Raw genomic sequence first — 26,152 nt, 5'->3', positions numbered from 1 at the left:
TTGTATGTATTAACTAGGCAGAGACGGCTGGTCAGGTGATATGCTGTAGCTGTAGGATGTGGGAGCTGGCTGATCTCATTGTGAACGGTAGTGATCACATTTGCAGCAAGTGTTGGTTGCTGGGAGAACTCCGGCTCCAAGTTGATCTGGAATCTGAGCTTCAAACGCTGTGGCACATCCAGGAGGGGGACAGTTACCTGGATGCTTTGTTTCAGGAGGCAGTCACACCTGGTAGATTAAGTAATTCAAATTCACTTAGTGATCAGAGACATCAGGGTGTGTTTGCAAGTGAGGCAGGTAGGGGGATCCTGAATTCAGGAGTAGGGGAGCCTCAGCTTTTGAACTTATCCAAAGGTGTTACATTCTTGCTCCTTGTGTAGATAAAGAAAAGGCCTGCGGGGAGGGTAAGCCAGCTGGCTATGGTGCAGAAGGCCATTCATGAGAGGGGAGCAAAAAGACAAGTGGTAGTTATTGGGGATTCTATAATTTATGGGGACAGATAGTATCATTTGCAAGCCAGACCGGGAGTCCTGTGTGGTGTGTTGCCTTCCTGGTGCCAGGGATCAGGATATCTCTGGCTTGAAAGGATATTGGAGCGGGAGGGGGAAGGATCCAGTTGTCCATGTTGGGACTAACAGTATAGGCGAGGGTAGGATGGAGGGCCTGTTTGGGGATTATCGAGCACTAGGGACAAAATTAAGGAACAGGTCTTCAAGGGTTATAATCTCCGGATTACTGCCAGAGTTGTGCAGATTGGCTTAGGGACAAGAACATTAGGGAATGGTGTGGGAAAGAGGGGTTCCGTTTCAAGGGGCATTGGCATCAAGTTTGGAACTGGAGGGATCTGCACCAATAGGACAGTCTCCAACTGAACCAATCTGGAACCAGTGTTCTAGCGGAAAAGAATAAATAGGGTGGTCGCTAGGACTTGAAACTCGTGATTTTGGGGGATTGGGAGGGAAAGCCACAAGTATAGTGATAAATGAAAAGGTAAGCAGCAGGTTAGCATGTATGAAGGAGGATTTAAATTCAAGACAAACAATGAAAGAAGCAAAAATGAAGTATAACTCAGGAGATATTAGAGATGTTGTGAATCATGACAGTAAGAAAGCTAGCATAAAGGCACTTTACCTGAATGCTCGGTGAGTTTTGAGCAGATTTATAGCTCAGGTTGAGGTTCTGGATGTAGATTTGCTTGCTGAGCTGGAAGATTCATTTTTCATCACCATACCAGGTAACACCATCAGTGAGCCTCTGGATGAAGCACTGGTGGCGTGACCCACTTTTTATTTGTTTCGGTTTCCTTGGGTTGGTGATGTCACTTCTTGTAGTATCATTTCCTGTTGTTTTTCTTAGGGGTGGTAAATGGGATCCAAGTCAATGCGCTTGTTGATAGAGTTCCAGTTGGAATGCCATGCTTCGAGGAATTCTTGTGCATGTCTCTGTTTGGCTTGTCCTAGGATGGACGTGCTGTCCCAGTCGAAGTGGTGTCCTTCCTCATCTATGTGTAAGGATATTAGTGAGAGTGGGTCATGTCTTTTTGTGGCTAGTTGATGTTCATGTATCCTGGTGGCTCGTTTTCTGCCTGTTTGTTCAATGTAGTGTTTGTTACAGTTCTTGCAAGTATTTTGTACATGTCATTAGTTTTGCTTGTTGTCTGTGTAGGGTCTTTCAAGTTCATTAGCTGCTGTTTGTGTGTTGGTGGGTTTGTGGGCTACCATGACAAGGGGTCTCAGTAGTCTGGCAATAATTTCCGAGATGTCTTTGATAAAGTGGAGAGTGGCTAGGGTTTCTGGACATGTTTTGTCTGCTTGTTGGAGTGTGTTGCTGAGAAGTTGGTGGACTGTTCATTGGGACATGTTCCTTTTGAATCAACAAACACGTTGACTTGGATCCTGTTTACCACACACTGAGAAAAAGAAGAGGAAATGACATCTCCAAACCAAGGAAACCTAAATGCATAAATAAAAGGCAGGCTATGCCATCAGTGCTTCAACTGGAGGATCACTGATGTTACCTAGTATGGTAAGAAAATGTCTGAAAACTAACCTTCCAGCTCAGTGAGCAAACCTGCATCCAGATTCATAACAAGGTTGATGAGTTAATGGCACAAATCATTGGAAATGAATATGATTTGGTAGCGATCACGGAGACATGGTTCCAGGATGGTCATGACATGAAAATAAATATCCAGGAGTATCAGACTATTCTGAAGGACAGACTGGGTGCAAGGGAGGTGGTGTAGCTCTGATATTAAAGGATGACGTCAGGGCAGTGCTGAGAGATGATATAGATTCTAGCATGAGGTTGAATCCATTTGGGTGGAAGTGAGGAATTCCAAAAGAAAAAGTCGCTTAGGTGTAGTAGGCAAATAATAACATTGCATTGCGGTGGGCAATAAACATGGATATAACTAATGCCTACAAAATTGGTATGGCTATTATCATGGATTTTAATCTGTATGTACATTAGCTGAACCAACTCAGGGTGGCCTAGAGGTGGAGTTTGTTGAGGGTATCTATGTTAGTTTTCTTGAACAGTATGTAATGGAACCGATGAGGGAGCAAGCTATCCTACATCTGGCCCTGTGTAATGAGACAGGAATAATTAATGACCTCATAGTCAGGGATCCTCTTGGAAGGAGTGATTGCAGAATTTAGAATACAGATGGAGAGTGTGAAGATAAAAATCCAATACCAGAGTCCTATGCTTGAATAAAGGGGACTACGATAGAATGAGGGAGGACCTGGCTAAAGTAGACTGGAAACAGAGACTTTATGGTGCGACAGTTGACGAGCAGTGCAAGACCTTCAAAGAAATTTTTCAAAGTGTTCAGCAAAAATATATTCTGATGAGATGGAAGGACTGTAAGAGGAGGGGTAATCTGTCATGGGTGTCTGAGGAAATAAGGCAGGCTATCCGAGCAAAAGAGAAGGCATGCGAAACTAGAAGATTGGGAAAACTTTAAAGGTCAACAGAGCCACAAAAAGAGCTATAAAGAAAAGTAAGATAGAACATGAGAAAAAAAAACTAGCACAGAATATAAAGAGAGTGAGTAAATGTTTCTGTAAATATAAAAAATGAAGAGTGAATAAAGTAAATGTTAAGGGGCAGTTAGTTATGGGATATGATGAAATGGCTGAGGCATTGATCAGGTACTTTGCATCGATCTTCACTAATAACGTGTCAGTAAACGACAAAGAGATGAAGGTAGGTGAGGACCTGAAAACAATTATTATTACAGAAGAGCTAGTGTTGGGTAAGCTAATGGAGCTAAGGGTCGGTCAGTCTCGTGGCCCTGATGGAATGCACCCCAGGGTACGAAAAGATATGGTGGGAGAAACAGCAGGTGGACTGGCGGTAATTTTCCAAAATTCTGGGGCAGTCTCAGCAGATTGGAAAATAGCAAATGTGACGCCACTGTTTAAAAAGGGAAGTAGACAAAAGGTGGGGATTTTTAGACCAGTGAGCTTAACCTCTCTAGTGGGGAAGATGCTTGAGTCTATTATCAAGGAAGAAATAGCAGGGTATTTGAACAGAAATTGTCCTATTGTACAGATGCGGCATGGGTTAATGAAGGGCGGGTCATACTTCACAAATCTTTTGGAATTCGATGAAAACATTTCAAGCAAGGTAGACAATGGGGACCCAGTAGATATGGTGTACTTAGATTTCCAAAGGCCTTTGACAGGGTGCTGTATGTGAGGCTGCTACATAAGATAAGGATGCATGGTGTTAGGGAAAGTATTAGTGTAGATAGAGAATTGGTTGACTGCCATCCAGAACAGTACTCATTTATCCCCACAGCTTGCTTCCTGTCAATCAGTGACTAGTGGTGTGCCTCAGGAATTGGTGATCGAATACAATGTTAGTAAATGTGAAGTTGTACATTTTGGTAGGAGTAACATTAAAATAGATTATTACTTGAATGGTAAGAAGTTGCAGCATGCTGATTTAACAGAGGGACCTGGATGACCTTGTGCATGAATCTGAGAAGGTTGGTCTGCAGGTACAACAAGTAATTAGGAAGGCAAATGGAATTTTGTCTTTCATTGCTAAAGGGGCTGAGTTTAAAAGCGGAGAGTTATGTAGATGCTCCAGCTGGGTTTCCAGTTAATAGGGATTCTGAATGTTGATGGGAGGGACGATTGATATTCTGAAAGAATGGGGGAGGGGTGATCTTTCTGTTTATTTTTATCATCAGTTTTAATTGTAGTTAAATGTATTGCTTTACCTTGTTATTATTGAAGGTTTGCATTCAATATGATCAAAATATCAATTTGTGCAGCACTCCCACTGTCTGAGCATCAGTAGCCTCTGAGCTAGGACCAGCCTCATTTTGGTGAGTCAGACAATGGTTGGACAGATTGCAGATGTGCTGGCCGCCAGTTGGTTGTTCAATTTCAGTCCAGCATGATGGTTGGAGGGGTTGCCCTGCGTTCCTTTCTATTGGTTAGATTTTGATGGAGAGATGGGGTGTGAGGAAAACATTGGAACAGCTCAAGACACATTCACCTGCCTCTCCTCCAATCTAGTTTACTGTATCCAGTGGTCCTGATGTGGTCTTCTGTTCTCACTGATGTACAATGTAAACTCTGGGCATGTTTTGCCAAGCAGGGCCCTCCTGGTTACCACCCATTTCAACTCCGCCTCCCACTCCCTTTCCAACATGACCATCCTTGGTCACAGTAAGTCAGACTGCAAATTGGAGGAACAACCCCATATGTTTTGTCTGGGCAGACTATAACCTGAGGACTCAACACTGTGTTCTCAAATTTCAAACAACCTCTGTTCCCATCCCCCTGACTCCCCTTCGAGTCCCCCCCTCCTCACTTCTCTCTCCCTCCCTCACACATGCATGTACACACGAGTCGATTGGGTGAATTTGTAGTTGCAGGTTTATATTTGCAGGACATACTATTTTGTTCCAAAAGTGCACAATATGTAGGCAGTCGATCCATGTCTTTGGAATTCCTACTTTGGAAATAGAACTAGTCTGACTCAAGATTGGAATACATACAGACTCTAACCTCACACTTTTAATGCATTGTCTGAGCTGAGATGTCTCCTTTTTAATATAAAGCCTTAAGTGAAATGTGACATGAAGCTGCAACCCATTCTAAGTGTTAAAGACTTAACAGCAATCTAGGTTTGTTCAAGACATCGATTCACTTGTCTGACACTTCGATCTTTTACTGTAAATTGTGTCCTATGAATCTGCCCCACTAGCTACCTGCCAAAGGAGCAGCTTGTATTTCCAAATAAACCTGGTGCTGTGTGATTTCTAACTCTGTCTATCGTAGTCCAAACCGGCATCAACACTGCTTCTATTCCTCTGACTACCCCTTCCTTTCAGCTACCAACCACATTCATCCCTCCCATTGACCTGCTAGGCTGTACCCTCTACCTGTGTTCACCTATCCCTACTTCACCACTTTGCCCCTCTCCACTCCATTTATCTGAAGCACCCCTAATCTCTACCCATACTCCTGAAGGGGTTACACCTCAAACGGCTTGCTGTGTTCATTCAGCTTCCTTCTCATTGACTGACCGTTCACATAGGTATAATAGCGAGTTTTGAGAAGATTTGTAGCTCAGGTTGAGGTTTTGGATGTAGGTTTGCTCGCTAAGCTGAACCTTTCACCTCAGCGAGCAAACCTAAGTCCATAGATAGAATTTGACAGTGGAATTTATAACATTATATTTCCAAAGGGTCAGTTACCTTCGGAACGTCAGCTCTTTTCTCTCCTTACACATGCTGAGATTTTCCAGCATTTTCTCTTGTCGAAATAGAATCAGTCTGACTCAGGATAAGGATACAGCCAGACTTAAAATAAGTACGTACGTGCAAAACTAACAGGCCTGAAGTCTGACAAGTTCCTCTGGACCTGACAGTCTGCATTCTTGGTTTTTAAAGGAAGTGACTGTAAAGGCAATGGTTACATTAGTTACACTTGCCAAAATTCGCTAGATTTTGAACCTTTAATGTCTTTTTTTATATAAAACCTTAACCTATCTTGAGAATGAGTCTTAAAACATGTTCTGGCTTTATGTATTAATGAACGAAACCTGCAACCCATTCTAAAAGATGAAAGACGTTACAGTAGTCCAGGTTTGTTCAACATATCATTTCAGTTGCATGATACTTATAGCACTTGACTAAAGTTCTGTCTGTTGCAGTCCTGCTCTACAGCTATGTCGTGACGAGCAACGCTAGGAAAGCTAGTGCCTCCAAATGCTGTAAACCTATTGGACTATAACCTGGTGTGTGATTTTCACCACACTACAACACTTACTGCTCCACACCATATGTTCACGAACGTTGAAATTGTCACATCAATGAACCAATGAACGAGCAACACGACAAAGGGTTTCCCCTTACTGACCCGCCCCTATTTAGAATAGACGGGTTCAGGCCAATACGTAGGTAGCACGTGAGAGAATTGCCACCCCATTGGCCATATGGAGTTGGAGCGGCGGGCGGGGTAAGTGTAGGTGATTGATGCACAGACTGACCAATGGGAGAGCGGTGTGTCAAACCCCTGTCCTTTAAATGGAGGGAATGGGTGAGGGGCGGCCGGAAGGCGGCGATGATGTCTATGTTTGACACACGGCCAGGCCAATGGGCAAGCGGGGCGTTGGGATAGCTGGTCCAATGGCGGGCGGGGGTTGAGTGTCGACCCCGCCCCACCGCCGGAGAGCCCGCTGAGGCGATGTGGCCGCCGCAGTCTGAGAATGCAATGGCGCTCGATAGTGTTGGGCCTCCTGCTGCTGCGGCTAGGCCTCCACCTGAGCCTCTGGCTTCTGTTCGGCTTCGGACCCAGCCTGGGCTTTTACCAGAACCTGGTGCCCTTCCGGCTCGGCCTGAGCATGGTACGACAGTCCGAGGCCCCGGCGCGGCCTCGGGCCAGCGGTAAGCCTTCCTGGTTCGACCAGACCTGGGCGAAGCGAGAGGCGGCGGGCGGCGAGCCGATGGTGTGCCGGAGGCGGCGGCCCGCGGCCTCGAGCCCCGCCGGGCCCGGCTACAACTTCCTGGACGGCTTCGGCGAGTACAGCCGCAAGTACAGCGCCTTCCCCGAGCCGCAGCGCCGCCGCATGAAGGAGGCCGCCCTCCGGATGTTCTACTTCGGCTACGAGAACTACATGGAGCACGCCTTCCCCCAGGACGAGCTAAACCCCATCGACTGCCGGGGCCGAGGGCCCGACCGGGATAACCCGTGAGTCCGGCCTGGAGGAGGAGGGGGCGGGGGATGGGGGGCACGGGGAGGGGGGCGTGAGGGGGAGGGGAGCTGTGAGGGGGAGGTTGAGAAGGCATGGAGATGGGTCGTGAGGGGAAGGAAGGCACGGGGACGGAGGGGCTGGCACGGGGACGGAGGGGCGTGGGGGGGTAAGGGGGGGCTGGCACGGGGACGGAGGGGCGTGGGGGGGGTAAGGGGGGGCTGGCACGGGGACGGAGGGGCGTGGGGGGGTAAGGGGGGGCTGGCACGGGGACGGAGGGGCGTGGGGGGGTAAGGGGGGGCTGGCACGGGGACGGAGGGGGTAAGGGGGGGCGGCACGGGGACGGAGGGGCTGGCACGGGGACGGAGGGGCGTGGGGGGGGTAAGGGGGGGCTGTCACGGGGACGGGGGGGCTGGCACGGGGACGGAGGGGCGTGGGGGGGGTAAGGGGGGGCTGGCACGGGGACGGGGGGGCTGGCACGGGGACGGAGGGGCGTGGGGGGGTAAGGGGGGGCTGGCACGGGGACGGGGGGCTGGCACGGGGACGGAGGGGGTAAGGGGGGGCGGCATGGGGACGGAGGGGCTGGCACGGGGACGGAGGGGCGTGGGGGGGGTAAGGGGGGGCTGGCACGGGGACGGAGGGGCGTGGGGGGGTAAGGGGGGCTGGGACGGAGGGGCGTGGGGGGGGTAAGGGGGGGCTGGCACGGGGACGGAGGGGCGTAGGGGGGGCTGGCACGGGGACGGAGGGGCGTGGGGGGGTAAGGGGGGGGCGGCACGGGGACGGAGGGGCGTGGGGGGGTAAGGGGGGGGCGGCACGGGGACGGAGGGGCGTGGGGGGGGTAAGGGGGGGCGGCACGGGGACGGAGGGGCGTAAGGGGGGGCGGCACGGGGACGGAGGGGCGTGGGGGCGGCACGGGGACGGAGGGGCGTGGGGGGGGTAAAGGGGGACGGAGGGGCGTGGGGGGGTAAGGGGGGGGCGGCACGGGGACAGAGGGGCGTGGGGGGGTAAGGGGGGGGCGGCACGGGGACGGAGGGGCGTGGGGGGGGTAAGGGGGGGCTGGCACGGGGACGGAGGGGCGTGGGGGGGGTAAGGGGGGGCTGGCACGGGGACGGAGGGGCGTGGGGGGGGTAGGGGGGGTGGCACGGGGACGGAGGGGCGTGGGGGGGATAAGGGGGGGGTGGCACGGGGACGGAGGGGCGTGGGGGGGGTAAGGGGGGGGTGGCACGGGGACGGAGGGGCGTGGGGGGGGTGGCACGGGGACGGAGGGGCGTGGGGGGGGCACGGGGACGGAGGGGCGTGGGGGGGGTAAGGGGGGGGTGGCACGGGGACGGAGGGGCGTGGGGGGGGGTAAGGGGGGGTGGCACGGGGACGGAGGGGCGTCGGGGGGGTAAGGGGGGGCTGGCACGGGGACGGAGGGGCGTGGGGGGGGTAAGGGGGGGCTGGCACGGGGACGGAGGGGCGTGGGGGGGGTAAGGGGGGCTGGGACGGAGGGGCGTGGGGGGGGTAAGGGGGGGCTGGCACGGGGACGGAGGGGCGTAGGGGGGGCTGGCACGGGGATGGAGGGGCGTGGGGGGGTAAGGGGGGGCGGCACGGGGACGGAGGGGCGTGGGGGGGGGTAAGGGGGGGCGGCACGGGGACGGAGGGGCGTGGGGGGGTGGCACGGGGATGGAGTGGCGTGGGGGGGTAAGGGTGGTGGCACAGGGATAGTGGGGTGTGGGCGGGGTAAGGGGGGGTGGCACGGGGATGGAGGGGCGTGGGGGGGTGGCACGGGGATGGAGTGGCGTGGGGGGGTGGCACGGGGACGGTGGGGCGTGGGGGGGTGGCACGGGGACGGTGGGGCGTGGGGGGGTGGCACGGGGACGGAGGGGCGTGGGGGGGTGGCACGGGGATGGAGTGGCGTGGGGGGGTAAGGGGGGGTGGCACGGGGACGGTGGGGCGTGGGGGGGTGGCAGGGGGACGGAGGGGTGTGGGGGGGTGGCAGGGGGACGGAGGGGCGTGGGGGGGTGGCACGGGGACGGAGGGGCGTGGGGGGGTAAGGGGGGTGGCACGGGGACGGTGGGGCGTGGGGGGGGCAAGGGGGGTGGCACGGGGACGGAGGGGCGTGGGGGGGGCAAGGGGAGGTGGCACGGGGACGGAGGGGCGTGGCGGGGTAAGGGGGCGCACGGGGACGGAGGGGCTGGGGGGGTAAGGGGGGGTGGCACGGGGACGGAGGGGCGTGGGGGGTGTGGCACGGGCACGGAGGGGCGTGGGGGGGGTAAGGGGGCGCACGGGGACGGCGGGGGGGTAAGGGGGCGCACGGGGACGGAGGGGCGTGGGGGGGCACGGGGAGCATGAGGGAGATTGTTTGAAGCGGGGTAGAGTGTGAGGGGGGGGGGAGGTGGTCAGTTGCATCGCTCTTTTTCTCCCTAATACTTTTAAAAGTAAATTGCACTTGGTGTGATTGAGGAGTCCAGGTTCCAGGGAGATCAATCCCTGTGATTTCTGCAACTCTGTGTCCATTAGGTGGACTTTGGAATGGGTTTCACGACTGCTGTATGAGTGAATGAGTGCCAGTTTACTCCAACCTTTTAACTTTGTGAAACTTTTCACTGAATTGTACTCTCTTTGGAAAGGGATAATCAAAATACATGTAGCATTTATTTTAATATATTTGTTTCTGACATATATTTCCGACACACTTGTCCAGCGCTAGTTTCAACGTTAAAGAAAGAGCTTTCGCACCAATTTGTTTTTTATTATTTCAACACTGCTGTAGTTTATTTCAACTGCAGATTAGTAGAAAATGTCCAAGTTGTTTGTGTTGTGCTAGGCAATATAACTATTTAGTGAACAGCTAATGCTGGTAGTCTGTTTTGTGGCAAATAATCACTGTTTTTATTTGCATGAACACTTCAGGTGCTTGTTGTGTGAATTGAAACCGATAAATGCAAATGATACTCATTATAGTTAACTGAGATCCCAATACATTTTTAATGTATATGAAGAGTTGTGACTTAATTGCAAAGGTGAAGTAAGGACAAATTTTGAGCAGTGGTTTTTGTGTTGGCATATAGGTATTTCAGACCTTTTTTTTAAACCAGGGTTTTCACAAACCACTTTGCTAAAACCTAAGCATTTCTGAATTACAAAAGGAATGCTTTGAATAGTTGAAATCAACTAGGCAGTCCTAGTTTTCTTTGGACTTCCTTGTACCTGTTTCTTTGTGAATCTGCTTTCTGTAACTTTCTTCCTTGTATCTATTCTCATTGAGGAATGTCGCTATGCTTTTAAAAAAATCTAAACAGCAAAACCTTTTTAGTGGAAAATTGAAATGGAACCCACAAAATTGAATGTCACAAATGGGCACAACATTCATTGTTTAGTCATAAACTTTATTTTGAACATGTTAAATTCTTTCTGTTATGTTTGAGCTTTTAATGTGAAGAGAATTTAATTTTGCCACATTTGAAATTTTTAAATAATTGAAAATCTTATTTTTTAACATTTAACTTGCAGTATAGAAGTTTATTGTAAGTCATGTCTTTTGCTAAACTGCTGAAATGGGGAGAAATTTTGTGCCATGCCATACAAGAAGCAAATTTCATGTCATTTTTTTCATATGGGCATTTGACCTGCTGATAATTTTTCAATTGGTGAAACTGAATGCGATGCAGAATCTGTTTTCAGCTGCTTTCATTCAGTTGGCATTGAGCAATTGTTTAACCTGCCCTGAAAATGCCACTATCTCTGTCCAAAGTTATTGCGAATGACTGACAGATGACATTTTCTTGGTTTAACTGAAAGGAGCCAAAAGTAGTTAGCAAATGATAATTGCTAACATATAATAGGCAAATAGCTTAATATAAATACCTTTAAACATGATGGAGAAAGGAATAGGAGTTTGATCAATGAGTCGAGGAAGTTGCTGTTGAATATAAACCAGTAAGGCTGAATATTCTAGGCTTTATGTGAACACCTGGAACACTTATGTCTGGTATCATGGATAAACCACTTTAATTTACGGAGAAAGATCATATATGAGAGTAAATTATAGAGTCATACAGCACAGAACAGTCCCTTTGGTTCACCATTTTTATGCCTTCCAACAAATACTAAATTACACCAATCCCATTTATGTGCACTTGGTTCATGTCCTGGCATTTTAAGTACTGATCAGTTGCTTCTTAAATGTTGCAGCAATATTTGCCTCCGCCATCTTCTGAAGCAGCACGTGAGATATATCTATCTTTTATTTTATTCATTCACGGGACAAAGGCTGTCAGGGCCAACATTTATTGCCCAGAGGGCAGTTAAAAGTCAGCCACCCTGACTCACATGCAGACCAGACCAGATAAGGATTGATGTTTCCTTCCCTGAAGGACATCAAGTGAACCAAATGTTTTTGTTTTGGACAATTGACAGTGGTTTCCCAATCATCATTAGACTCTTAATTCCATATTTTAATTGAATTCAAATTCCTCTGTTCCAGGCAACACATGGTGAATCTCCTCTGCACCCACTCTAGTGCAATAACGTCCTTCCCACAGGGTGACAATCAGAACTGTATTCAGCCTTCTTGTTTTGTCCCAGCTAATGAAGGCAAGCATTCCTGTATGTTACCTTCACTGCTGTCTACTTGTGCTGACACTTTCAGGAATCTATGGTCTTCTGCATCAAGATCTCTTTGTTCCTCAGTACTCCCATCCATTGTGCATATTCTTCCCTTATGAGACCTCCCAAAATATATTACCTTGCACATAATATGATTAAATTCCATCTGTCATTGCTCTGCCTATTTTACTGCCTGATTAATATCAGGCTGGCCTGAGACCATCTTCCTCACTATCAACAACACCAACTTTCCTCTTGCAAACTAATTATACGTTCTCCATTCACATCACGAACAGCAAGGCGTCTAGTACCAAACTCTGTGGTACACCACTAGTCATAAGCTTTCAGTTATGAAACCAACCCTCTACCATCACCCTTTGCCTCCAATTTGTAAGACAGTTTTGGATCTGGTTTGCCAACTTGCCTTGGATCCCATAGATTCTTGTCTTTCAGACCAGTCTTTGGTGTGGGACATTCTCAAAGGCCTTACTGAAGTCCATGTAATCCTTCGATTACATTACCTTCGATGTATTTAGTGACCTTTTCAAAATAAAAACCCAGACTTGTCAGGTAAGATCTCCTGGTAACACATTTATGCTGACTATCCTCGATCCATCCCTGATTTTCCAAATGTTGATTAATCCTGTAACTCAGAATTTTTTCCAACACTTTGCCTACCACCAATGTCAGAATAACTGGTCTGTAATGGATGGGTATATGAATAGGAAGGGTTTGGAGGTATATGGGCCGTGTGCTGGCAGATGGGGTTAGATTAGGTTGGGATATCAGTCGGCATGAATGGGTTGGACCAAAGGGTCTGTTTCCATGCTGTACATCTCTGTGACCTTTCCTGCTGCCCTCCTTGAACAAAAGAACCACATTAACTGTCCTCCATTCATCTAGCACTTTATCAGTGAAGTATTAGATATATTGGCCAGGGTCCAGCAGTCTCCTTCCTTGCAGCCCAGGTCTCAAGTAGTCTTTGCTATTCATTAGGATCTTAGTTGATTTCATTGATCTAACTTCACCTCTGTGCCTACACTAACCCAATTAAGTCTCCATACAGGATCAGAAACCTTCTACCTTGCCCTTGGATGTACCTATTGACTTAATCACTCTGCTCTCTGTCGAAGAGGATTCCAAATGCTAATTTCTGAGGAGAAAGCACCGTAATTCCTGGTTTAAAGGGAAGGCTCCTTGTTTTTAAAGTTGCCCCAGTTCGAGACTTGAAAGTTTTGCTTAAGCTTTTCATTTGGAAAAAAACCCTTGTCCAAGATTCAACCAAGTGAACTTTTGCTAAACTGACTCCAGTGCACCTATATCCCTCAAGGAGTCCAAAGCTCTGTACACTGTTCTCAGCATTGTGACTTTTATACTCCACCTCCTCCTCCGTGGAAGATTAACGTTTCACTTACCTTGAATTACTTGCTGTGCCTGCATGTAAGCTTTCTTGTGATTCTTTGTATTTTTATGGAATATGGGTGTCGTTGACAGGGCTAACATTTGTTGCCCATCCCTAATTTTCCTTGCTTGAAATGGTTTGGCCGGCCATTTCAGGGTACTCTTAAGAATCAACCACTTTGGATGGTCAGCAAAGCAGGCTAGACTAGTTAAGGTTGGCAGATTTCCTTTCCCTCAAGGACATTAGTGAGCCACATGGGTTTTTACAACAAGTGATGATGGTTGTTATACTCACTATTGCTAATGGCCAGCTTTATCTTTCAGATATATTAATTGAATTCAAATTCCACCAGCTGGTCTTGTGGGATTTAAACCCAGAACATTAGCCAGGCCTCCAGATGAAGCAGCATCTTACCAACATTTTCCTACATTTGTATGTCGTAAAGGTAGAACGCGGATACAGAGTATAAATATAGCTATGCACCAGATAATGTATTTTGGTGAATCGTTCATTGCCACTTTTTTTATGATATGTATTTGGTTACTTACAGCTGCAATGAAAATCCCTACTGGACTGTTTAAATGATCTGCAGAAATAAGAGTTAGCCTTTGACTTCATTGTAGCTTTGGAGTAGCTTTTCAGATGTGTGCACCAACGACGCTTAGAAAGAAAAACTATTTGTTAGATTTTTATCATCAATTGTGGTTTTATGCAGGTGCGTGCCATCTCTAAAGATATAAGAAATTGGAGCAAAACTATACCCTTGTCCTTTCAAGCTGGCTGTTAGTCAACAACACTTGTGCAGCTGAGCTCCACCTTCCAGACTTCAGTCTTCTCAGTTTGATGACAACTGGAGGTCTAGTACCAGCAGTCTCTTGAAAAAGTGCCCCATCTCCCCTGTCAAGTATTTGTGCTAATGCTGGTAACGTTTAGGTTTTGAAAGCAGTATTCAAATAGCTAAACTTAGTCCAGTTCCACTCAGTTTGCAGAACAGGAAACAAATCTTTCTCATTATGAAGACTTGTAGTCCAGAACTTGGTACACGTTGAGCCAAGCTGTTCCAGTACAGCTACAACACTGGTATCTACCTAGCAATGTAAAAGATAGCCTCAGTATATCCAGAATCGTAGAATCCCTACAGTGCGGAAGCAGGCCATTCTGCCTATCGAATCCACACTGACCCTCTGAACAGCAGCCCACCCAGACCCATTTCCATAACCTGTGGCTGTAAACATAGATATCCCATTGCTGATCCATCTAGCCTGCACAGCTTTGGACACTATATAGGCAATGTAACATGGCCAATCCATCTAACCTGCACCTCTTTGGGCTCTTGCAAGGGAAGGTGTATGAGTTATTGGAATGGAGGAGGAGTGCGTGCTCACTGCAGGCCAAATCAAAACTAGCCAATTATTGCACGATCAGTCTAATCTCTATCAATAAACTGTTAGAAAAGGTAATCAACAGTGCTCTTAAACAATGCCTGCTTAGCAATTACCTGCACAGTGATTCTCAGCAAAATGAATTGAAACGAAGAGCTGTCAGTGCTGGGAATCCAAAGCAAAAATAGAAATTGCTGGAGAAGCTCAGCAAGTCTGACAGCATCTGTGGAGAGAAAACAGAGTTAATGTTTGGAGTACAGTGACCTTTCAGGACTGATTGTAGCTAGGGAAAGATTGGTGTATGTACCGAAAATGGGGCGAAAGGCCGGTGAACAATACATCAATACGGAGCCCAGAGAGAGAAAGCGAACGAGACAACAGCAGTTGGGCCGAAAAAGAGTGGGTAATAGTCAGCCTGGGAGAATCAGTAGTTGTTGATGGGGACTATTTGTATCTGACAGTGAGTTGGTTGGGTAGCAGCCCATGTGACAACAAAGCCTGGTGTGTAGGAGTTGGAGGAGGACATGGTAGAAGGTGCTCAGGCTCTAAAGTTATGAAAATCACGAAGGCTGTAGGGTCTCCAAGTGGAAAATGAGATGCTTTTCTTCCAGTTTGTTTCGTTGGTGCGTTGCAGCAAGCCTGAGGCAGATGTTGACTGGGGAGCATGGTGAATTAAGTGGCAGGCATTGGGATAACTGTCACTTTTGCTGAGAGAACATGGGTGTTCTGCAAAGTTGCCACCCAGTCAGTGTTTCATTTCCCAGTGTAGAGGAAACCACGTTGTGAGCAACAAATACAGCAAACTATATTGAGTGAAGTAAAGGTAAATCACTGCTTCACCTGGAAGGTGTGTCTGGAGCCTTGAATACTGAGGTGAGGGTCAAAATAAATGGGCTGGTGTTACACCTTCTGTGGTTGCATGGGAAGGTGCTGAGGGAAGTTGGGAGTGGCGGAGGAGTGGACCGAGGTGTTCCAGAGGGAACCAACTCTGCAGAAGGCTAACCACTACCCAATCCTTTGTCTGCTCCGTTGCTGTTTTGTGGGTTTGATCTCCGTTTACTGATTACTCTACCACCCCAACATCTTTGGCATAAGTGCCAACCTTTTCCTAGCTACCATCAGTTCTGCTTTCTCTCTACAGATGTTACCAGACCTCCTGAGCTCCAGCAGTTTTTGCACTGATTCCCACCTGATTTGCCATTCAGTTTCTCACCTCATTACAGCCTTGTTTCAAACATGGATAAAAGAGCTGAATTCCAGAGGTGATAGCAAGAGTGCATCAAAGCTGTATGTGACTGGGCCATGACTGATTAGTCATGTGAAGTCAGGAATTCTAGTCATGTTTAAAAATGCTGCTGCACACCTCTGGAGCAAGTGGGGATTGAATCCAGGCTTTCTGGCTCAGAGGCACCCTACCATTGCATCACGAGTCCCCCCCCCCAGTTCTTTAGGCAGCCACATCATCAATGACATTCCCTCCATAAGGAAAAGCTTTGACAGTTTTCTTGTTATAGGTGAAAAACTCTGTTAATATCCCAATCATGAATTACTTGGGGTAAATCTTGCTTTTGGAACTGTTAATTGATTTTGTTTTCCTTCTAGTTCAAACATAAACATTAATGATGTCCTTGGGAACTATTCTTTAACTCTGATCGATGCACTTGATACATTAGCGGTGAGTAACAGATGTTTAGTGACATAACTACGTTTCTCAGTGGGACTTTGCAATCTTTTTATTCTGTTAATTTCAGTTGAGTAAATTTCTTGTTTTCCCAAGGCATTTGTTTGGAGCCTTAAAGCTTATTTTGAATAAAAATGTTCATCTGTGTTTGAGCTATGAAGTAACTTGAACGTATGTACTTTGGGTGTTAATCCTCTAAAATTCATTAAGATTCTTTTTATTTCCTTCACCAAGGAAGATCGAGTTCTAAGTATTTCTGGTGATTTTAACATGGTCATTTTATGCAAACAACAATCAAGATTGCTTGGATTGTGAAATTTTGCACAAATGAAACATGAAACAGGTGTTTACAATTTACAGTGAACCTGAACTTGATGCAAAATACTTGTGCGTTCATGCCAATAGCATGATTTTACTGGGTGATTTACTAACAAGTGAAGGAGAGAGAAATCAAGTTCCTACTCCCTGTGAAATGTTGCATGATTTGGATCACAACCCTGTTGACTTCCATTGATTCTTAACTGTGTAAAATGTCATGTAATTGCTGGATTTGCACTTAATAAGAAAGGTCTCATTTAAAGGTTGGTAACTCATGTTATAAATCACACAATTAACAGGCTGCTTATTCAGTCAAACTTGGAAGTGTGGACAAGGAGTGAATGCATCTGTGCTTGTCATCTTAACTGGTGATTTGCTCCTGGTTTTACCATTATTTGCCTGTATTTTTATGTTAGATTTTGCTATGTTCCTTGCGGGTCTTAAGTTCTTGTATTTAAGATGCAAGGCTGTTTTGTGACTCAAATGCCAATTAGATTTATTTCAGAAAACTTTCGGTTAAAGTGCATGACAAAGAATGTTCATGCATTTCACAAGTTGCCCTTCCGTTTACTTATTAATGTCCTCTTGATCAATATGATAATTTTTAACAACACCTGGTTGTTAGGCTGCTTTTTTGTTCCGTTTTGCCTTCCCTTTCTGCTTCTCTTCTTTCAGTCCATTCTTTCTCTGTTGTTAAATTCCATTGGCGAAGGAGATGCTAATTTGGACCAGACTGTTATGAGATCCCAGCGACAACATTGACATTGAGGCACTATTTAGTTTCTTATTTATGGCACAAAAATTAGTCTACTCATGATGAGGTAAAGTCCCAGTTTGTGATGTTTCTTGTTTTAAGTCCTGTTCCAGAAGTTTTTGGGCAGATAAATCTTTTTCCCCAAGAAGGTCCAAATTAGATGGGCCAAACAGTGATTAAGCTTAAGCCACCTTTTTGATAATGAAGCCAGAGTAGAAGCTGATCTAATTTTCTACTGTGCAACTTACTGCTGTTTATCAAGCTGTTGTAGGGTTTGGTTAGCTCAGTTAGTTCGTGGGCTGGGTGCCTGGTTTGTGATGTAGAATGTATTCTCACTGTTTGCATCAATTAACGAAGCAGTCTTATAGTTTGGTGAGACTGTGATAACTTTTTAACTTCTAATGCAATCATAAATCCTTGCAGACGTTTGGCAGTGAATGCTGTCTGAGTATGCAGGTCTGACTTAATGCTTACCTGACGTTCTCCCACAACCCCTTTCCTCCCCACCCTTGCCTTATTGAAGCAGAGACAATGAAACCCGTCTGCTTTGAGAAGCTTGTTACGAGTTGACACTGTGGCATACATGCTGTATCATGAGGTATCAAGGTGACAATTTAATTGCCCTGTTGCCTCATTGGCTGTAGTTTCAGATCTTGGCTACATGTAATCCCTTTGCAAGTCTAGCAACAGACTACTATCCAGGGTGGTATGCACAGATACTCCATCCGCTGGCTCGTGCAAGAACCTCACTGCCATTAGCACATTCCATTAAAGCTAAAACAGGCTTTTACCCCTGTCTTTGTGTGCTATAGCTGCAGATTGGGACACATCCCCAGGGATTGGCTTGCTATCGAGCAAGGGTCAGCAGCCCCTTGTTATCTTTGTAGTCTTGAGATTATAGTCCAGGCTGTTCTGACTTGCGTCTTTATGAATGAGGATTCTGGGCATTCTAAGATGAAGGCGGGAAAATTTTCTGACTGTATCAGCTGCTCCTTTATTGAAGTATTTTAGGTGTTGGAGGTGATTTCCTCGAATTCCAGGAGCAGCAGTTACTGTTTTATATGCTGTTGTGTTGTTTTGGAACTTTTGGCAAAAAAAAGTCCAACGACAGCAGTTTTAAAAGGCAGAAGAACAGACAAAGGAAGCACATGGTGAGGTCAGTGCAGGAGAGGGAGAGAAAGAAACTGACACAGCAGTGAACCTGCACAGTTACTGCCTTTGCTGTTTTGAATTCATGTATCGCTGGACATAGTGCGTCTGGGAAAATTAACAGTGAAAATCACAGCTGATCTTGGAGGAACTGTTTGGGCGAAGATCACAGCACAGAAGCAGAGAAGTGTATTGTTTTTAAGTGACCTACAGAAAGTCTGCAGTAGTGAGTAGAGTGGGTTCTTGATTATATGTATTTGGAGATATGTTTCTTGATTCAAATTAAAATGTAAGCCATAACTATTAATTTAACCTGGCCAGTGTTTTGTAGAGGAATAAGACAGTGTTATTTGCTGGGTCTGTAGATTGTGAAGGAGCATAAATGGCTTTTAGTAGAGTGATATGTACTTCTTGTCAGATGTGGGAGTTTAAAGAGAGTTTAAGGGTTACTGTGGATTATATCTGCAATAAATGCTGTTGGTTGCGAATCTTATCAGATTGAATGAATTGGTTGGAGAGACAGAAGCAATGAGGAATTTGCAACAGCAGCAGTATGTGATGAATGGCAGTTATAGGAAGAGGGGAAAGTCACAGATACAGTCACATAGATGGGTTAACTCCAGGAAAGGTAAGAGAGGTAGGCAGCTAGTGCAGGAGTTTATTGTGGAGCCCAGGGAAATAGTGAGGAAAGAGATCAATCTGAGACTGGTACAGTTGAGAACAGAAGTGAGTCAAAGAGTCAGGGCAGGCAGGGTCAAGGTAGGACTAATAAATTAAACTGCATTTATTTCAATGCAAGGGGCCTAACAGGGAAGGCAGATGAACTCAGGACATGGTTAGGAACATGGGACTGGGATGTCATAGCAATTACCGCAACATGGCTCAGGGATGGGCAGGACTGACAGCTTAATGTTCCTGAATACAAATGCTACAGGAAGGATAGAAAGGGAGGCAAAAGAGGAAGGGGAGTGGTGTTTTTGATTACAGCTGTGCTGAGGGAGGATATTCCTGCAAATATATCCAGGGAAGGTGTTTGGGTGAAACGGAGAAATAAGAAAGAGATGATTGCCTTATTGGGGTTGTATTATAGACCCCCAAATAATCAGAGGGAAATTGAGAAACAAGCTTGTAAGGAGATCTGTAAAAAATCATAGGGTGGTTATGGTAGGGGATTTTAATTTTCCAAACATAGACTGGGACTGACATAGTATTAAGGGTTTAGATGGAGAGGAATTTAAGTGTGTACAAGAAAACTTCCTAATTCATTATGTGGATGTACCTACTAGAGAAGGTGCAAAACTTGACCTACTCTTGGGAAATAAGGCAGGGCAGGTGACTGAGGTGGCAGTGGGGGAGCACTTTGGGGCCAGCAACCATAATTCTATTAGATTTAAAATAGTGATGGAAAAGGATAGACCAGATCTAAAAGTTGAAGTTCTAAATTGGAGAAAGGTCAATTTTGATGGTATTAGGCAAGAATTTTGAAAAGCTGATTGGAGGCAGCTGATCACATGTAAAGGGACGGCTGGAAAATGGGAAGCCTTCAGAAATGAGATAACGAGAATCCAGCGAAAGTACATTCCTGTTAGGGTGAAAGGTAGGTATAGGGAATGCTGGATGACTAAAGTAATTGAGGGTTTGGTTAAGAAAAAGGAGGAAGCATATCTAAGGTATTGACAGGATAGATTGAGTATACATAAGAGGGAAATCAGGAGGCCAAAAAGGGGACATGAGACGGCTTTGGCAAATAGAATTAAGGAGAATCCGAAGGGTTTTGACTAATACATTAAGGACAAAAGGATAACTAGGGAGAGAGTAGGACCCCTCAAAGATCAGCAAGGAGGCTATTGTGTGGAGCCGCAGAAACCTAAACTAGTATGTTGCATCAGTACGTACTTTGGAAAAGAATATGGAAGATATAGATTGTAGGGAAATAGATGGTGACACCTTGCAAAATGTCCATATTACAGAGGAGGAAGTGCTGAATGTCATGAAACGCATAAAGGCGGACAAATCCCCAGGACCTGATCAGGTGTACCCGAGAACACTAGGAAGCTAGAGAAGTGATTGCTGGGCCTCTTGGTGAGATATTTGTATCATCGATAGTCACAGGTGAGGTGTCGGAAGATTGGAGGTTGGCTAACGTGGTGTCACTCTTTATGAAGGGTAGTAAGGACGAGCCAGGGAACTATAGACCAGTGAGCCTGACATCAATGGTGTGCAAGTTGTTGGAAGGAATCCTGAGGGACAAGATGTACATGTATTTGGAAAGGCAAGGACTGATTCGGGATAGTTAACATGGCTTTGTGCGTGGGAAGTCATGTCTCACAAACTTGATTGAGTTTTTTGAAGAAGTAACAAAGAGGATTGATGAGGGCAGAGCGGTGGATGTGATCTACATGGGCTTCAGTAAGGCGTTCGACAAAGGTGAGCATAAGAGGTACAGTTAGTATGTTTGCAGATGACACCAAAATTGGAGGTGTAGTGGACAGCGAAGAAGGTTACCTCAGATTACAACAGGATCTTGATCAGATGGGCCAGAGAAGTGGCAGATGGAGTTTAATTCAGATAAACGTGAGGCGCTGCATTTTGGGAAAGCAAATCTTAGCAGGACTGATACACTTAATGGTAAGGACCTAGGGAGTGTTGCTGAACAAAGAGACCTTGGAGTGCAGGTTCATAGCTCCTTGAAAGTGGAGTCACAGGTAGATAGGATAATGAAAAAGGTGTTTGGTATGTTTTCTTTAATTGAGTGCAGGAGTTGGGAGGTCACGTTGCAGCTGTCCAGGACATTGGTTAGGCCACTGTTCGAATGTTGCGTGCAATTCTGGTCTCCTTCCTATCGGAAAGATGTTGTGAAACTTGAAAGGGTTCAGAAAAGATTTGCCAGGGTTGGAGGATTTGAGCTATAGGGAGAGGATGAACAGGCTGGGGCTGTTTTCCCTGGAGCCTCAGGGGCTGAGGGGTGTCCTTACAGAGGTTTATAAAATCATGAGATGCATGGATAGGATAAATAGACAAAGTCTTTTCCCTGGGGTTGGGGAGTCCAGAACTAGAGGGCATAGGTTTAGGGTGAGAGGGGAAAGATATACAAGGGACTAAGGGGCAGCGTTTTCATGCAGAGGGTGGTACATGCATGGAATGAGCTGCCAGAGGAAGTGGTGGAGGCTGGTACAACTGCAACATTTATAAAGGTTTTGGATGGGTATATGAATAGGAAGGGTTTGGAGAGGGATGGGCCAGATGTGGCAGGTGGGACTAGATTGTGTTGGGATATCTGGTCGGCATGGACGGGTTGGACCACAGCGTCTGTTTCCATGCTGTACATCTCTATGACTTTATGACTCTATTAGAAGTGTTGCTTCAAGTTCCCTGTTACACTTTTAGGAATGGCATTCCATGGATATTTCTTTCCATATGGTGGCTGCTTTTACATCTGCAGCCGTGTTTGGTTGTTGTCTTGACACTGGTCAGAAGTCAGCATGATGCTGCTGTCTTGAAACAGACTGGTGCCTGTTGAGAGTTGTGATTGAGCCACCAGCAAGATGGAGTTTTTAAGTAATTGGGTTAGATGCATGATGTAATCTAATTTCTTATTTTCAGAGAACAGCCCCTGCGTTTCTCCGGTGTGCTGTGAAGTAATTCAAGTTTTACACATTAGTAAAAAGTACCGAGCACTCCTGGGCAAGTGTCTGATTCAGAAGTTGGAAGTATGTCAAGCTCTGAGTCGATTCTGTAAAGATCTAATGATAAAAGCAACTTCAATACGTTATGCATGTGTTGAGAAAAATAAGATAACACTGCATCAGTGTGGAATAAAACTTCGCATGCAGTGATAATTCAGCTGGAGCTTCTCTAGTTGGTAGTGTCGCACAGGTGGAGTGGAGTGAATCTTCTCCAATGTTAGCTGTACTACATTTGACATCTGCAAACGGTGTAGAGTGCAGTGCTTATTTTTATGCAGCAGTGGGTAATCAACATTGATTGGAGTCTGATCTTGATGAAGCAATACGTTTAATATTGTGGCAATAGAAAAGTTTAGCGTTCAAATTGAATGTACAATTGAGAGCAGGGTGTCTCCAGCTTTGCTTGTATAGAATGGGAAAATAGATAATTTATCAACTATCTCTACTTGTCAAAATTACATCAAGGTCAGTTAAGAACATGAGTAGTTGATTTTAAAAAAAATTAATTCTTGCAGGCAAGAACATGGTTGTGACATTCCCAACTGGCTGTTGAGAAAAAGGGGCCAGAAAAGATGTCACGGAGGTCAGTGTTTAGCACGGCTACCTCAATGTCAAGGACCCAGGTTCACTTTCAGACTTGGCTGTCTGTGAAGTGTGCATGTTCACTCTTTGTCTGTGTGGCTTACTTCTCACAGTGCAAAGATATGCAGGTTAGGTGGATTACCCGTGCTAAATTGCCCCATAGTATCCAGGGATGTGTTGAGCTTGGTGGGTTAACTATGGCAAATGTGGGGTAGATGGGATGCACTCCCAAGTTGTTGCGGATCTAGTGGGCTGAATGGCTTGTGTGCACTGTAGGGATTCTATGATATATCCTTTATCAAGTTAAATGTCATTTAGAGAGAGAAATCTGAAGCCTGGTTGACATGTGACTTCAGATCTTAGCAATGTACTGCTTAATTAGGAATAAGCGATAAGTGCTGGCTGAGCCAGTGATGGCCCCATCCCTTGAACAAATATACATTAATGAAGCTTCAGGTTGTAAAAGTACAGGTTCTTGTTGAGGTTTGTCTCTGCAGTTCTAACATCTGTAACATCCTCTCACATTGATTAGCACTTCCCAGCGCCCTATATTTTTTGAAGGAAGTTTGCAATGATTTGAGCAGTTAAAGGATTCTTGGAAGTATTGATTTTAGGAACTGGAATATTAATAAAAGGATTATGTTTTTCCTCTGATAAAGCTCTTTTGGCTTTCTAGTAAAAATGTTGGTTTAGCATGCCTGATTTAAACAAGATGCTGGTTGTTCAAAGTTCTTCACAAATTAAAAAAAAGCTTTAGGATTAATTCACAGAATTTTATTGTTTAATAGTACAAATATTTGTGGTTTTGTGATTTGAGTAGTTCAGAGTTCCCAGTTATCCTAAATTTCAAGACTACGAGACAAAGACAGGGCTGACTTAGTGTTATTTTTTAAAATAATGGAATGTGTGGAAAAGCAATAATTTTAATTTTTGAATGTTAAATTTTTGTTTAAATGTAGAATGGAACAACTATTAGCAAAAATGACTACATACATCAATTAACTAAGGTGTTTCTGAACTACACGCACTATGTACGATTTAGGACACTAATATTCAGGATTAAAATGAGTTTAATAAAGAAACTATGGTGGAAAACTCACTTGATTATATGGGTGATTCAGACAAGACATATAGCACTCATGCTAGATCAAGACTGTTCTTCAAAAACCCATTAAAACTGTCTTATTTGCAATAAATTCCCATTGTTCGCTTATGAAGACCTGTCCTTGGAGTTCACCTACCTCAATGACTGCTTTTATCATCCCCATTCAGTCTCTTCCGAGATGGAATTCCCCAGAAAGCGTAACAAAACTTCCTCTTTTACCAGACAGCTAACTTTGTAGAGTTGATACTGAACTTCAAAAAGTTCGAATCTTTCACAACTAGATCAAGCAAACATTGCTTGTGGGCTTCGTACACGTCACTCCCAGCTGTATTGAACGCTATGGTCTAAGGGCTTCCTTAACATTGATAATCTTTTTTGGGACAGAGCCACCATTCTGTGGGAATTTTCCTCAGCCCTACTTGGGGTTTGCTACCACAGCACTTGTGCTATCTGAAACTACTTGTGCTTCAGTACTCTTTCAACTCCAAACTGCACCTAATTTCTTGTATCAAACACGCACCTTGGCAAATTGAAGCCAGAGAGCCTTCCTAAGCTCAACATATAATGTAGCCAATCCTGTGCCATCTTTAACTGGACCTTTAGAGTTTAAACTAATTTAGCTCCTACCTCCTCTGGACTACCATTTCTACAAGCTCCTCAGGCACTAAGCCTTCAGTATGGTAATCTCACCTGTTTTTATAGCTCCATCTCTATTCTGATACTACTTTCCAAACATGAGTAACTTCCTGAACTACCTTTTAGTTCATGTGATATTCATAAAAGCCAAATAGTTTAAATATTTTTCCATTGCCAAATAATCTTTCCAGAACTAAACACTAGTTCTGAAATGTTGACATGAATCAAATACTAATACTTGCAACAGAAAAATGTGACAGTATTAGAGGGTACTTTTTGACTTGTTAGATCGAAACAATGAATTTTCAGTGTTGTTTGAATTTTGCAGCATTGAAGTTAATTCCTGTTGCACAAAAATGCGAGTTTGTTCAGGAATGTAGATGAAGACCGATACTTAATTGTAATTATTTTAAATTGTCATTTAGTTGTTGTGCTGGGGCAGTTTGGAGATAAACGATGGCTACCTTATCCACACTTTTCTTTTTGTTTGAATGCCACTTTACAATTCCTGATTAGACTGAGCAGTTTCTTTCCTATTTGACTTGATTAAAATTACTATCTTGTTTTTGCAGTCAGCTTGGGTGTCAACAGAAATTTCTAGCTGAGTTGTTACAAATACAGTATGACTCTTTTGAAGTCAGCTAGATCAGAGGGTCTAATCATAGTGATGAAAGCCTGATCGTTTGTGCTCCTGTGTAATTACGCCTACGTTTCTATCACAGCTGAATATGCAAAATTTGTGGCTGCAATGATTTGGCATAAAGGTCCACCCTTAGCAGGAACTTGGTTCTATAGTAAACATTTCATTTCATTCGTGGCCAGTGGGTAGCACTGCCAAGACGGTTGGAGTACTCATCAACTTGTTAAATGATTTACTTTGGCCTTCCAGTTAACAGCTGTCCATATCCCGATACTGGACTTTCCAAAGTCTAAGATGATGTGCTGTGGGATGCATTCGAAGCTTGGGAGAACTGCACATAGGGAAAGAGGAGAGACCAATGTCTAGGCCCTTCAGCTGGTGTAGGCTGTGGGCTGGAAATTGAAAAATCCCTTGGACTGTATGTTTGATGTAATGGATGTTGTTATTTTAAATGTAATATTGGAAAATAGTTGTTTTGTAATGTACATGGCTGTTCAACACAACTTTATAGAATTTAATGGATAATGTTTTTGGGAAAATAGAATTACTCAAGGTGTCAACCACATTAGCTGGAAACCCTGTTTCATTGATTACGAATTGTTAGCAAGTTGGGTTTTCAAGGTTTGTGTAAAGACTTGTCGCTCGGGTGCTGGTTGCCGTGTTCTGGGTATGATCGCCGAACTGGGAAGTCGATTTGCAGACATTGGGTCCCCTGTCCGGGTGACATCTTCAGTGTTTTGGAGCCTCCCTGTGAAGCGGTGCTGTACTGTCTGTTCTGGAATTTATTTGGTTCTGTTCCTGCTGCTTGCATTTGCCAGTTCCGGTTGTTCATTGTAGTGGCCGAGATATGAGTCAGGATTGACCTACAATGAAACCAGAAAGCAGCAACTCCAAGATTTTACAGATTACCTAAAGTACACAAGCCAGATATACCACTTAGACCTGTTGTGGCACTCCCGGGAACGCCATCTCATAAACTGGCAAAAGAACTTCACCAAAAACTAAAACA

General features: G+C 45.4%; 1 protein-coding gene across 1 annotated transcript in view; it reads left to right on the top strand.

Moving 5' to 3' along the window:
• The first annotated feature begins 6,689 nt into the window (after positions 1-6,689).
• edem1 (ER degradation enhancer, mannosidase alpha-like 1) overlaps positions 6,690-26,152 on the top strand; it is a 46,666-nt gene continuing 27,203 nt past the window's right edge. The window contains exons 1-2 of the mRNA XM_072582654.1: positions 6,690-7,217; positions 16,195-16,267. Coding sequence (XP_072438755.1) covers positions 6,736-7,217; positions 16,195-16,267 — 555 coding nt within the window. The 5' untranslated portion in view covers positions 6,690-6,735. The remainder of the gene's footprint in view (positions 7,218-16,194; positions 16,268-26,152) is intronic.

This window comes from Chiloscyllium punctatum, chromosome 12 (assembly GCF_047496795.1).
Source record: "Chiloscyllium punctatum isolate Juve2018m chromosome 12, sChiPun1.3, whole genome shotgun sequence".
NCBI classification, from domain to species: Eukaryota; Metazoa; Chordata; class Chondrichthyes; order Orectolobiformes; family Hemiscylliidae; genus Chiloscyllium; species Chiloscyllium punctatum.
This window is presented reverse-complemented; position numbering and strand designations above follow the sequence as displayed.